Genomic DNA, 14696 nt, shown 5'->3' on the forward strand with positions numbered 1-14696 from the left:
AAAAAGAGCGACATTGTTGAAAAAAACACTATTTTGTACTTTTTGCTGTAATAGATATCCACAGTTTTTTTTTTTTAAAAATGCTCATTTTTTCCACAGTTCAGGCCAATATGTATTCTTCTACATATTTTTGGTAATTTGTTATTGTTATTTGTTATTGTTAAAAAAAAAAAAAAAAAAAAAAAATTTTTTTTTTTTACTAGTAATGGCGGTGATCAGCTTTTTTTTTTTTTTTTTTTTTTTTTTTTTTCGGGACTGCAACATTATGGTGGACAGATCGGACACTTTTGACACATTTTTGGGACCATTGACATTTATACAGCGATCAGTGCTATAAAAATGCACTGATTACTGTGTAAATGTCACTGGAAGGGAAGGGGTTAACACTAGGGGGCGATCAAGGGGTTAACTGTGTTGACACACACGTCCCTGTTCTGGCTCTCGTGCCCACGACTGCCAGCCATGCGCATCTGGACCGCCACAGTGCAGCGAGCACGCGCCTCCTATCCCCGCTTAAAGGGCTGACGTACAGCTACGACGGTTCGCTGGAACGTGCCGACCTGCCGCAGTATAATGATGGCGGCTGGTCGGCAAGCGGTTAAAGTGCAACCATAACGCTAATGTGGCCTGCAATGAAATTGATTTGGCACCCCTTATCTAGAGATGTATTGGGGGACTAGTTATTCGGTTGAAAATGTTTTGGTTTTTGATATAAAGTTTTTTTTATTTTTGCTCTCTCTTTATAAACACTAAAGGTATTTTATCATTGTTTGGTTATGGTAGCAGTCATTTTTGTGCATCTCGTCATATCGGCATATTTTTACAGCAAACATTTGGCTAGCAGACACTTCTGTTGATTTACTAAATCTGAAGAGTGCAAAATCTTGGGGAAGCTGTGCATGGTAGCCAATCCGCTTCTAACTTCAACTTGTTCAATTAAGCTTTGGCAAAAAAAAAAAAAAAACCTGGAAGCTGATTGGTTTTTTTGCACAGCTGCACCATATTTTGCACTCTCCGTTTTAGTATATCAACCCCACTGTGTAGTCGTCCTAATGTTGGTTAAAATGGCTCTTAAACCGAACCTGTTGTCAGATCCTGGGGATCTTTGTATTTTCATATTCTTAGCAAGCCCCTATTGGCCGACTATAGCTGGAGGCATTGTGTAATGATTGATCCTCCGAGGTTAAGATGGCCAGGATTGACAGATTTACTTTGAAGGATATATCTATGCTGAGAAATATGTATTTCTGTCTTCTCCATATAAAAATGCTAGTTACCTGATTCATTATGGTTAAGTGAAAGCTTAAAGTATAACTAAGGGCAAAACTTTTTTTTTTTTTTTGGTTTTGGACAGAGTAGAGCGGGATTAGAACACCTGTCAGGTCTTTATTGCTGTCTGTGCTCCCATCAGGGAGACTCACCCTCTCTATTTACAATTATCATTGAAAGTAAAAGAAAATCCCCAGAAAAGAGATAAAGGGGAAATCTTCCAATGGGGACACTAGTTCTGGTGACCTGGGTCCCCAAGAAATTCCCTTAGTTTTCAGGTATTTCCTCTCACTTCTTGTTTGGCTATGGGACAGGAAGTGAAGGGAAATCTCTGCAATGGGACAGAGATGGCGAAAAAAATCTGGCAGGGGTCATAACCCTCCCTTGCTCTATCCAAAATGAAAAAAAAAGTTTTGCCCATAGTTCTACTTTAACACCTAAGCATTTAATAAAAATTACATCTATGACGTTTAATGTGAGTTAACATATTTCCTTCACTACAGGATTAGCTCAAACAAAATATTTTATCTTTTGGAATGATTACTATTTTTCCTTTTGTGACTCATTCTCTCAGTGCAATGTGGAGCTGGCTTTTCATTGCACCTAAATCTGAACTTAGATTTGATGATCTCTAGAGCAATGACTTTCCATGAGAAGAGATTTCTACTGGTTAAGTGCCAGGAACAATGGGTGTCTCCCACAAAGCCACATGTTGCTGTTTAGGACAGGTTAGATTTCCTCTTCCTGTAAAAGTTGTCTTATCTTGTCTTTCTTGGAGCAACCAACTGGAAATGCCACATATTTATCTACCAGTTAAACATGCTGCCATCAGATCTACTCTAAAGAATTCTGCACATGTCTAGCAACTTTTTAGAGAACAAACAAGATGATCACATTGGTCAAAATCATAACAAATTTGCACTCATCCAAAGTTGCACGGTAAAGTCGCAATAGAAATCGCACAGTTTTTAAGACGCACAAGTGTGAATGCACACTTAGGAAGATTCAGCCACATCTATTTGTCCTGTTTACTATTATCACAGAGAGTACTTGTCAGGAATAGAAGTGAAATCTTCCAGTGAGGAAACTAGTTCTGGTGATCCTGATGACAACCAGGGTCTTCCTCACTTGGGAGGGATTACTTTCATTTCCCATTTTTTTGCCTTTGAGATAGGAAGTTATAACCCTCCCTTACACTGTCCAAAAATAACAAACGTTTTGCCTCTAGTTATACTATATTAACAAATTCAAACCCAGTTGATAAAAAATAGTTCCAATTTAGGGAGTGTGATGCCATGCCCACTAAACCAGTCTATGCTGTCCCAATGCCAGCTTAAAGTGGAACTTCACTGGCCCAATCAACATTGATTATATTTAATCCTCATGCTGCTAGCATTAGTAAATAGGAAAGTATATCATATTTACATGTGATTATTTATAAATAATGTCATACATCCCAGAAGACTTCAGGAGGTGAGAAGAGGAGGAGGAGGGGTTTTCTTAGCTAAGCACACACTCCTACATGCATGCTTGAGCCAAGGGCAGATGAATTTCAGGAAGTAAATGCTACATTAATAATTTGCCCTTATTCAAGATGACCACGGCCAGAAATGCTAGGGGGTGTTTTTCAAAGTGATTTCTCAACAAAATAAAGCATAGAGACATAGATGGATGGGGAGTTTGCTTTGACAATTAAAGATGATTCAAATAGTGTTTTTGGTTTGTGGTGCTCAGATGCAGTGAAGGTCAGCTTTAAGTTGCAGCTCAGAGAAGTTGCGAAACTCGCATTGCACTCTACATTGTAAAATTATTCATTTTAATGGATAGTAATACCACAAATTAAATGTTTGACATCATAGGCGAAATGTGCTTGTTTTCCAGTTTCTAGGGGGGAAAAAATGGCCAGGGGTCTCCAAACTTTCCAAAGGGCCGGTTTACTGACCTTCAGACTTTAGGGGGGGCCGGACTGTGGCCATCAGGAGTATAAAATGTCCCAGTATCAGTGGGAGTAAACAATTACTTATCATTGGTGTCATTGGGAGAATTTGTGCCCCATCATTGGTGCCATTGTTGATGTCATTGGGAAGAACTGTGCCCCATCATTGGTGTTATTGGGAGGAATTGTTCCCTTCATTGGTGTAGGTGAATAAAATAGCGTTATAAGGGCTGGATAAAAGCAAGCAAGGGGCCACAGTTTGGAGACTACTGCTCTAGGGCGTCAAAAATTGAGACATTTTCGGGGTACACATTAAGATCTTAAAAATGGACCTTTCATTTTTTTTTTCCAAGTCTGAAGTATGAGGGTTTTTACACTGCACTGTGCAGATAATCTGAATGTAAACAAAGCAATGTTTGCACTAGCCTGGGCCTGTGCTAACGGCCCTTAATGCACGGGGATAGAAGGGCACAGATAATAGGTTATATTTGGAAAGTTGTTTAGTGTCCCTGGCTTTTTCAATAAAGGAGTAATGTGCTTTAGAATTTCTCATTTCAGTCTGCCAAACAGTGTAAATGATAGCATCAGGTGGGTCCATACTGATGTAGAATTTTGCTCTTAAACTGTTATTTCTTATCGTACATCACGGGACACAGAGCCATAGCAGTTACTATGTGGGTTATAGGCCACCTTCAGGTGATGGACACTGGCACACCCTAAGACAGGAAGTCCACTCCCTATATAACCCCTCCCACTACTGGAAGTACCCAAGTTTTTTCGCCAGTGTTGGTCACGAGTAAAGCTGTGCTGAGCTCCACTGGAGCAATCCTTGCCGGGGCTAGCTATGCAGCCGGATCCATTGAAAGTGTCTTTTAGGCCGAATTGAATGGTGCCCGGGCCTCATGTCCAAAGAAACGAGGTTTTACCTGTAACTCTTCTCTTTTTAGAGAGCTGGATCCTGGGATCCAGTACTTGGCTATTTTAGAGTCATAAAGTTTTACTGGCGGGGTGCTATTACAGGGCCAGGAGTGTGGGTTACCCGAGGGTCCCCGGTTCCTGAAGGTTTGTTAACGGAACCCACCGTGAAGGGTGAAGATTGGGTCAGTTGGTTTATACCACAGAAAACCCTGCGGAGGGAAAGGTAAGTGGAGTTTTTCTAATAAATCTTTTTAATTTTCTTATGAAATGTCTCCTTTAAAAAGAAAAATGTTGTTATGCCTAAGTCACCACTAGGGGCTGTATGGAGCACGTACCTTCTCATGCTTTCCTCAGAGATCACGCTGTGTCACAGAAGAAGCAAGCTTTTTTCCTCCGGCTAGCAGGCAGACCTCCGGTAAGTTTGGGGGATTTTGCTTCACCAGACACCCCCCACCTGAGCTGAACTCTCCCCCTCTTCACAGGGCTGAACATTAGGAGAGAGCTAGAGAACGGTCGGCGATGCCTTTCTTTTTCTTTCACCGCCCCTAGCATGGTGGCAGCTTTCAGGTCTCCTCCTCGCCATCCCTCCCTCCCACACAAGCTGATCCGGGCAGATCGGAGGCCTGCCCTCATGCGGGAAAACTCTTTTTTTTTTTTTAAGGAGGGGAGGTGCGATGCGATGGAGGAGGCGGGGCTTAGCGCGGTGTTGGCGTCCTCCAACGCCGGCGCGGGAGTGTGTTGTAAAAACTCCATTTGTGCTGGCTGCAAGTTGTCAGAGGGACACGAGCTAAGAGGGGCATGAAAGGTTTTGGTGACACAGGCATTTCCTATTTGACACATTTTACTATTTGCATCAGGCTGAGCATTAATAGCAGTGGCTGGACTATTGCTCAAGCAGCGGATGTGATTTCTTCTGACAGTACCTCTGCTTTTGTGCATCGGGCTAAGGTCAGAAGGGGGGTTGAAACACCCCCAAAAAAGGGCTAAAAGGGTCTCCCTCAAGCTCTGGAAAGCCTACTTATCTCTACAATGGCATCCTCCCCTGTGAAGGGGGTAGCTGGACAGAGTGAACATCGGGGCCATGAAATGTTTGCAACTGTTTTCAACACTGCAGCCCCTGTTTGTTACTAAAAAGGTCTTTTTTTCCTCAGCCATGAAAGGATTGGAAAAAAATAAAAATTTAGCGGCTTTAATCGCATCCCAGCTTGGGACAAAATGCGACAGGTTCTCTTACATTACTCAGGACCCTCAAACTGAGGAACTGGGGGCGGGAGAAGACGAATTCCCTCAGGGAACTGTGGTGAGGCTGATGACTCCTCTTCTGAGGGGTCAAATGCGGGGGGATCAGCTTCACAATCTGTAAGAATGATGGTGCAATTTCTTGCTGAATGGTCCGCTCCACATTTATGTACCCTTAACTGAGTGTTTGGGTTCACTAAAGCCTCCTCAAGCTGTGCATGCCTTTCCTGTCCATTCATTGCTGGAAAAGCTTTTTGTATCTGAGTGGGATCATCCAGATGAGCATTTTTTTTTTTTTCCCTCCTAAAAATTTTTTTCACACTTTATCTTATGGTGGAGAAAATTCACTAAAAGTGGGGTATACCAGTAGATAACGCTGCTATATCCTCTGGGAATAAGAGTTTGACTTGTCCGGCAGACGATGCTCAAATGCTTAGGGATCCAACGGATAAAAAGTTGGAATTCCTATTAAAAAAAAAAAAACAACTTTTTTCTCTGGCAGTTTGAATGTCTCAGTCTGCACTGATAGTAATTGGTTAATCGTTCAGAGACCAGTTTAAGCAGGTGTTCAACTTTATCCTGCTCAGCAGGCTCAGGATCTGGCAAACTACTAGCAGCTTTATGTTTGCAATAGTTGCTATGAGAGATTCTATCCTTCAGGCCTTGCGCCCTTCGCTAAGCACCATGCATGAAGCTCCTGGCTAGTCTTCCTTTTGCGGTAGCTATTTGGGAATGATTTGGGTAATGCATCCAAAGAAATTCTAGTGGAAAAAGTACCCCTTTGCCATTTAAGAAAAGGAGTAACTGTATTTTAACCACATGTCGACCACCCGCCGCAAGTGGTATGGCTGGGCTGGGTGAAACAACGTTCTGTAATGTCGCTTCGCTCTGCGCGCCCCCCGCTTGCCCCCAGAGCCGATGCAAGTGCCCGGCAGTCTCGATCACCGCCATGCTCCCATGATCTCCGCTGAGAGACGAGAATCCGGAACTGTGTGTGTAAACACACAGTTTCCGGCTCTCTGAGGAGAGAACTGACAGATCGCCTGTTCATAAAGAGTATGAACAGCGATCTGTTACCTTCCCCCTGCACTGTCCCCATCCCCCTTCAGTTAGAACACAAACTAGGACCCACTTAACCCCTTCACTGCCCCCTAGTGTTAACCCCTTCACTGCCAGTGACGTTTTTACAGTAATCAGTGCATTTTTAATCGCACTGATTGCTGTATTAATGCTCATGGTCCCACAAATGTGTCAAAATTGTCCAACGTGTCTGCCATAATGTCGCAGTCACAATAAAAATCACAGATTGCCGCCATTACTAGTAAAAATAATAATAATAAAAATGCTATAATTCCTTTCCCTTATTTTGTAGACGCTAAAACTTTTCTTCTACATATTTTTGGTTAAAAAATAAAAATTGTAATAAGCGTATATTGATTGGCACCCCAGGAAATATATCATAGGTAGAATCCTTGACTTTCAGATGGGATTAGAAATAAAGCCAGTCTTAAGTACTATTAAGGACCAGGTTTCGGCCTTATCGGTATTTTTTCAGTGACCACTTGCTTCACACTCTTTGGTTTGTAGTTTTATTCAGGGGGTAACGTGGCTTAAAACCTCTGGTTAAGTCACCCCTGAACCCTTGGGACTTGAATTTAGTCCTGTCGGCATTACAGAAACAGCCTTTTGAGCCGATACGACATATTCCCTTGATCCGTTTTGACAAGGAAACTAGTTTTGCTGGTAGCCATATCTTCTGCAAGAACGGTATCAGAGTTGGCTGCTCTTTTTTGTAAAGAGCCATATTTAATTCACAAGGATAAGGTTGTATTGTGTCCTCATCCTAATTTTCTACCTAGGGTAGTCTCAGGTTTTCATTTAAACCAGGATATTGTTCTACCTTCTTTTCCCAGAACCCCGTTCTGCAGAAGAAAAGTCACTACATTTTCTTGATGTGGTGAGAGCAGTCAAAATCTATTTTAAGAACAACTGTTCAGATTCGAAAAATTGATGTTTTGTTTGTGTTGCCTTAAGGTCCTAAAAGAAGACAGGCAGCATTGAAATCTACTATTTCTAAATGGATTCGACAAGTGATTGTTCAAGCTTATGGTTTAAAGAGGAAAGTTCCACCTTTTCATATTAAAGCACACCTGACTAGGGCTGTTAGTGTTTCGTGGGGGTGCATCACCAAGCTTCCATGATTCAAATCTGCAAGGCCTCAGCTTGGTCTTCAGTCCATACATATACCATATTTTTTCAGGTGAATGTAAAAAGGCATGAGGATATCGCCTTTGGGCGTAGTGTGTTGCAGGCAGCAGTATAACTCCTCTAGTCTCATGTTGCCCTAATTCTGTTGTGTCTCCCTCCCCTCAGTTGGCATTGCTATGGGACAACCCACATAGTAACTACTATGGCTCTGATGTCCTGTGATGTATGATAAGAAAATAGGATTTTTATAACGCCTTACCTGTAACATCCTTTTCTTTGAAGTACATCACGGGACACAGAGGTGCCGCCCCTCTTTCTAATATACACGTGTATTGCTTTGCTACAAAAACTGAGGTACTCCCAGTAGTGGGAGGGGTTATATAGGGAGTGGACTTCCTGTCTTAGGGTGTACCAGTGTCCATCACCTGAAGGTGACCTATAACCCACATAGTAACTACTATGGCTCTGTGTCCCGTGATGTACTTCAAAGAAAAGGATTTTACAGGTAAGCTGTTATAAAAATCCTATTTTCTCTGTAAATGATAAGTGATTTTATTCTGAAAATTGATTTTATTCTGAAAATATGAAATGCATTTTTAGAGCCTTATGTGTCTGTCCTGTGTCCTCTTGCAGGCGTCAGCTTTCATATGTTCAATGGGCATCCTTGCTTATTCTCTTCTTCTCTATTATGGGCCTGACATCCCAATACGGTGACCAAAAAGATGTCTCTGTTCATGAAGTTCACCACATATTCCATTCAGCCCCATCCAACAGTTGCATTTATGTGTCAAAGACTGATGCGGAAAACCAGGAGTCCAGAACTTTGGTGTTACAGTCTGCACTGAAAAATATGCCCTTTGGATTTGGTCATTTTCTCATTATAATTCAATGTGTTATATCAGCTCTAGCGAACATCTACAATGAAAAAATTTTGAAAGACGGGAACCAGATTTCTGAGAGCATTTTCATTCAAAACAGCAAACTTTACGTGTTTGGCGTGTTGTTCAATGGCCTCACGTTGTCTCTTCACAGCAAGCACTTTAGCAAAATAAAATCCTGTGGATTTTTCTATGGCCATAATGGATTTTCAATTGCTCTCATTTTTGCAACTGCGTTTGTAGGATTGTCGGTGGCTTTTATATTGAAATTCCGAGACAATATGTTTCATGTCCTCACGGCACAAGTGACAACAGTTATAATTGCGATTGTGTCGTTTTTTGTATTCAATTTTAAACCCTCTCTGGAATTCTTTCTAGAAGCACCTGTGGTTCTTCTCGCTATATATATTTATAATGCCAGCAGAATTTCTGAATCCAAAGGAGCTGCACGACGTGACAAGCTAAAAGTAGTAAATGGAGATGTTTGGGAGCGATCTGGCAGAGTAAGTACTTTTTTGATTGATTTGGTATACATCTTTCCATTGCTCTTTTTTTTTCAACAAAATGTAAACTTAGAGACCAGCTAACCTAAAATATAAGTTCCACATACTTACATTATTGGGTTAAAAAAAAAGACACATGTATGTTGAGAAATAAATAAAAAACCTGCATTCTCAGAACCCTAAATTTAGGGCAAATCCTGAAGAAGCCAAAAAAAAAATCATTTGCTCCAACAGGCAAAACCTTCCTGAGCCTCCGACAGCCATTTTCAATCAGAGTTCCTCTAGAGATTGCTGGGGGTTCCTTGAGTTGTGGTAGATTAACCTCCAATTTCATGGTACCTGCTTAGTTTTTGGGCCAATGCTGCATGGCACAGTCAGCTACATGCCATCAATTATCTTTTTAGCTAACTGCATGGGTGGCATTCTGACTACTACTGTAAGAGTGGCATCCACCTTCATGTAGGGAGCATTTTTCCTCACTGACCTCCCCCAAATTGAATTGATTTTAAAAGGGGTTTCCCAAAAATCTGTAAATGATTTCAAAGGTTCCTTGGGAGTAAAAAGATTGAGACACCGCTGCTTTTAATGAAATCAGATTTTCCCTGCCATTTCTTATACATTCACCCTAATCCATGTTATTTCTTAACCAGTTAACAACCGTGCCATAGCTGAATGACGACTACAGCATGGCTTGATAACTCTAGGAGGGCGTACTATGACATCCTTCCAGAATCACGCACCTCCTGGGGCGTGCACCTGGGAATATCCGTGACTGCTGGGTCCGCATCACGGTAAATGGTGGAAGACAGCGGCCATTTACCACGTGATCGCACATGTTCAATGATGGAGCGATAAGTTGTAAACAAAGCTGTGGGTTGGATCTGTAGTGCTCACAGGTCTGCTCTGTGCCTATTCCTGCCTAAGCCATCCCTATCCACGGCTCTGCCATCCCCATCCACGGCTCATTTATGCCTCATTCATGCTCATCCGTTCCACATCCATGCCACTACAGTGCCTCACAAAAGTGTAATAGGTAGTCAAATTAGATTTGAAATTTATGCCTCTAGAACACCTGACGGTGCCCCCTGCATGTTAGGCCTCTGTATGTGGTCAGGCTGTGTAAAAGTCTCCCACATGTGGTATCGCCATACTAAGGAGGAGTAGCAGAATATATTTTAGGGTGTAATTATTGTTATGTGTTAGAAATATTGTATAAATGGACAACTTTGTTTAAAAAAAAAAAAAAAGTGTTCATTTTCTTTCCACATTTTCCAAAAACTTGTGGAAAAAAATGACATGTTCAAAAGACTCATTATGCCTCATAGAATATATGTTGGGGTGTTTGCTTTCCAAAATGGGGTAATTTTTTGTCCTGGTGGTAACGGGACAGGCCTTCGAGACATCAGGTGTGATCAATTTTCAGTGATTGGCACCATAGCTTGTGGACTCTATAACTTTCACACAGACCAAATAATATACACTGATTTGGGTTATTTTTACCAAAGATATATGGCAGTATAAATTTTGGCCAAAATTATGAAGAAAAATTAATTTGCAAAATTTTATAACAGAAACGAAGAAAAATGCATTTTTTTTTTCCATTTATAGCACAAAAAATTAAAAACCCAGCGGTGATTAAATACCACCAAAAGAAAGCTCTATTTGTGTGAAAAAAAGGACAAAAATTTCATATGGGTACAGTGTTGCGTGACTGAGTAATTGTCATTCAAAATGTGAGAGTGCTGAAAATTTGGTCTGGTTAGGAAAGGGGTTTAAGTGCCCAGTGGGTAAGTGGTTAAAAATATTGCTATCCAGCTGTGTTGTGCATTTTGAAACACATCCAGCCTTTTTTTAAGCGTGGGGCCGTAGGAAAGAATTGTGTAAGATTAGGTGCAGTAGATATCTTCATCTAGCCGCAGCTAAAAGCTGAATTCTATCTGCCCGTGTGAAAGGGGCCTAACTGTAAAGAAGCCTTTCTATATGGGGATGTTAAACCCCAGTTTCTCCAGGCACAACGTGTGTCTCCTTGTCATTTGCAGTGACCTTAAGTTGAACAACAGAACCCTGAGTTTTAATATAAGCACCAATTATGTGTTTAAACAAGTTGATCACATTCCTTATCCCCCCCCTAAATTTCCTATTTGAAAATAATTTCAGGTTATATTGTTGTTCATTCAAAGTTGCTGATTGGCATTTCATCATGGTGTTATTAAGCCTATAATCTGTTAGAATCCCCAGATCCTTTTTGTCATTGACCACTACCCCCCCTCCCCTCCTGTAGACCGTATCATGCATTTCTACAGTTTTGGATATCGGGGATGGTAGATCTTTTGGATTTGATGCCTGCTAGTATGTCCTGGCTGAGGAGTAAAGGCGCAACTTTGCTGTCTGTTATCAGGCCAGGAAGAGAATTGACAGATGCTGGGGAACCTAAGTCAGGTGGTATTGCTGTTTCTACCTTGTTCAGGTGATGGTCCCAGAACAAGATACCGTATGAGGGTCAATAAGGCAAAATATCCCTGGTGAGAGCACAAAGAGCAAATAAACACCACACAAAGATGCCACTTCCCACTCTATCCAAGAGTGAAAAATAATGGTTTTGGATGGATTTCCAGTTCAACAATGAATTTTATCATTTGTTGTTTTACGTAAATCAAGTAATTTTCTTTTTACTGTAACATTAAACTATAACTAAAGGCAAAACTTTTTTTGAGTTTTGAATAGTGTGGAGAGAGATTACAACACCTGTCAGTATTGCTTTCTGTGTCCCCATTGGGGAGATTTACCCTCTCTAGTTCTGCTTACCATGATCATTGAAAGTAAAGGAAAAACCCAAAATTTTGGGTTGTCCCCAGAAAAGTAATAGAGTGAAAATATTCCAATGGGGTCACTAGTTCTGATGACCTGGAAGTCCCCAAGGAAATTCCTCTCACTTCCTGTTTTCGCTATGTGACAGGAAGTGAAGGGGAATCTCCCCAATGGAGTACAGATTGCAGAAAAACAAACTGATAGGGTTTATAACCTTCCCTTACTCTATCCTAAAAAAAAAAAGTTTTGCCTATAGTTCTACTCTAGCTTGATTCTTACCTTTTTGTCAGTTTCTCATAATCTTTCATAATTTTTGATTTCTTCTGTTTTCTGTAGGATGGCCAAGAACTTGAAAAACTTACCAAAATAAGTGATGACTCTGAAACCGATGAACAAATCTTCTAATTAAAATGACTAATAAGCCAACCAAGGCTGGCTCTTAAATAATGTGAAAAATAACAAAATGGACATTTTTCTTATTTATAAAACATTTTGCACACAATGGGCCATATTTATTAGCACGGTCATTCTATGATAATCCTTATAGTCTAAGATATTTAGGATGGTCTACCCTAAATACCATAGCCTGTTAATGTTCACCAATTCTACAAAAAACTTCCTCCCCAGGGACCTTACTTTTTTGACTGTTTAGTAAAGACCAGAATGGCTAAAACCTTTTTCATGTTTGTGCTTTTTCTGTATTTGGAAAAAGCAAAAGGTACCACGTTGTATGAAGCATGTGTATGGATGTATGTATGTATATGTATATGTGTGTGTGTGTATGTGTGTAGATAGATAGATAGATAGATAGATAGATATATAGATCTATATCTATATCTATATCTATATCTATATCTATATCTATATCTATATCTATATCTATATCTATATCTATATCTATATCTATATATATATATATATATATATATATATATATATATATATATATATATATATATATATAGATAAACATCAGGTGGGTTACCTTCTTCTCTTGATATCCTTGTTCAATCAAGACACCGTCAGGGTGGACTCCCAAAATTCCACCATAAAAGATAGGAAAAACACGTAGAACGATGCTTGATGCAAAAAGTGTCCTTTTACTGAAAATTATTCCATTACATATTTCAAATACAAGCAAGCCACTGTACAGTTCCGAGCGCAAGTCGCTCTTCGTCAGGCTTTTCTGGCTGTGTGTGAAAAGCCAAACCACACTATGTTCTCTTATCAACACCCAGTCTAGTACACACCTGTGTTCACTTAACTAATTATCCTACACAAAACACCTATACACGATCAGACATCTAACCCTGCTGCATAAATCTAGTTCCAGTAAACCATCCTAGACTTCCTAATAGAAAAATATTTACAACAGATTCATCCTATTATGTATCATGTATCATCAGCATAACATTAAGAACTGACTAAATTCTCTCATTTAATTAATTAGATCTTTCCAATTATATTTCACAAATATATATATATATATATATATATATATATATATATATATATATATATATATATATATATATATATATATATATATATATATATATATATATATTAATATTCTTGATCATGTCTCAAATTTCTTCATAGACTCCAGCTGATATTCTGCTATCTAGTATTCCCAACGGGGACTCTTTGTGATCGATCTAAAGAAAATACAATACAAAAATATGATCGTAACTTCTTTACAATCTCGTACCCAAAACGATTCCTACATAAATAAATATAAATCATAATCCTTGTTCATACCATCAGGATACAAGGACTGTAATTTATTAATCCACCAAACTTCACGTCTTTTTAATTTCAAAATCCTATCGCCCCCTCTTTTGTCATGAGGAATCTCCTCTAGCACCATAAATCGTAAATCGGTGTCTTTGTGTCCCATTTCTGAAAAATGACGCGATACAGGAAGACCTGATTGGGGATGTCTAATTGTGCTGCGATGTTGTGCGATACGGTCTTTAATTTTTTGGGTCGTTTCCCCCACATACAGGAGATTACAGGGGCATGTGAGAATATAGATCACATATGATGACTGACAGGTGTAAAAGCCATTAATTGTTATCTTATTGTTGGTTCTGGGATGATAGAAATTGTTGCCCTTAGTCATTAGGTTACATTGAATGCAATTGAGACACGAGTAACAACCCTTCCTTTTACTACCAAGAAAAGTCATTCTTTTCTCCTCCTGCCTATCAGGTTTAAATTCAGATCGTACCAAAAGATCGCGCAGGGTTTTATTGCGCCGATACGCTTTCATGGGAGTTAATTGAAATTCCTCTATCTGAGGATATGATCGTTTCAATATCGTCCAATGTTTTCTCAACACATTAAAGATCCTATCACTATAACTACTAAACTGAAAGACAAATGGAATCCTAGGTTTATCAGATAAATATCTTTTCTTATTGGAGATCTTGATAGGGTTCAAAATTTTATCTAATTCCTGTCTAATTAGACCTTCTGGGTAGCCCCGCTCTTTGAATTTACAGCACATTTCATCTAATCTCTGATCTCTTATTGTGGTATCACTCACTATCCGCATCACTCTGAGGAGTTGGCTTCTAATGATAGAACTAAAGACATGGGGGGGATGGTAACTATCATATCGTAGTAGCTGGTTCCCATCTGTGGGTTTCGTATATATATCAGTTTCAATCCGTCCTTGTTTTATATATGCCCGTATATCTAAAAAGGGGACAGAATCCCCGCCGATGTGGATTTTAAACTGAATATTTGGTGAAATACTATTAATCATCTCATCAAAAGTTTTGAGTGATTCAATGTTGCCCCGCCATATGGCAAAAATGTCATCTATATAGCGCCACCAAGTGGCGCAATGTTCCCGAAAAAGATCATTGAAAAAAATATGTTTTTGCTCAAAATCATGCATAAATGAACAGGCATATGGCGGGGCAACAT

The 14696-nt window shown here is 39.8% G+C and overlaps 1 protein-coding gene across 4 annotated transcripts in view; it reads left to right on the plus strand.

The window, feature by feature from the left end:
• The window catches only part of SLC35A5 (solute carrier family 35 member A5), a 50754-nt gene extending 38322 nt beyond the window's left edge, over positions 1-12432 (plus strand). For all 4 annotated transcript variants that reach the window (XM_073616259.1, XM_073616261.1, XM_073616260.1 and 1 more), the window contains 2 exons: positions 8204-8951; positions 12096-12432. In XM_073616259.1, coding sequence (XP_073472360.1) covers positions 8204-8951; positions 12096-12164 — 817 coding nt within the window. In that variant the 3' untranslated portion in view covers positions 12165-12432. The remainder of the gene's footprint in view (positions 1-8203; positions 8952-12095) is intronic.
• Positions 12433-14696: the final 2264 nt, after the last annotated feature.

This window comes from Aquarana catesbeiana, linkage group LG02 (assembly GCF_042186555.1).
Source record: "Aquarana catesbeiana isolate 2022-GZ linkage group LG02, ASM4218655v1, whole genome shotgun sequence".
Classification (NCBI taxonomy): Eukaryota; Metazoa; Chordata; class Amphibia; order Anura; family Ranidae; genus Aquarana; species Aquarana catesbeiana.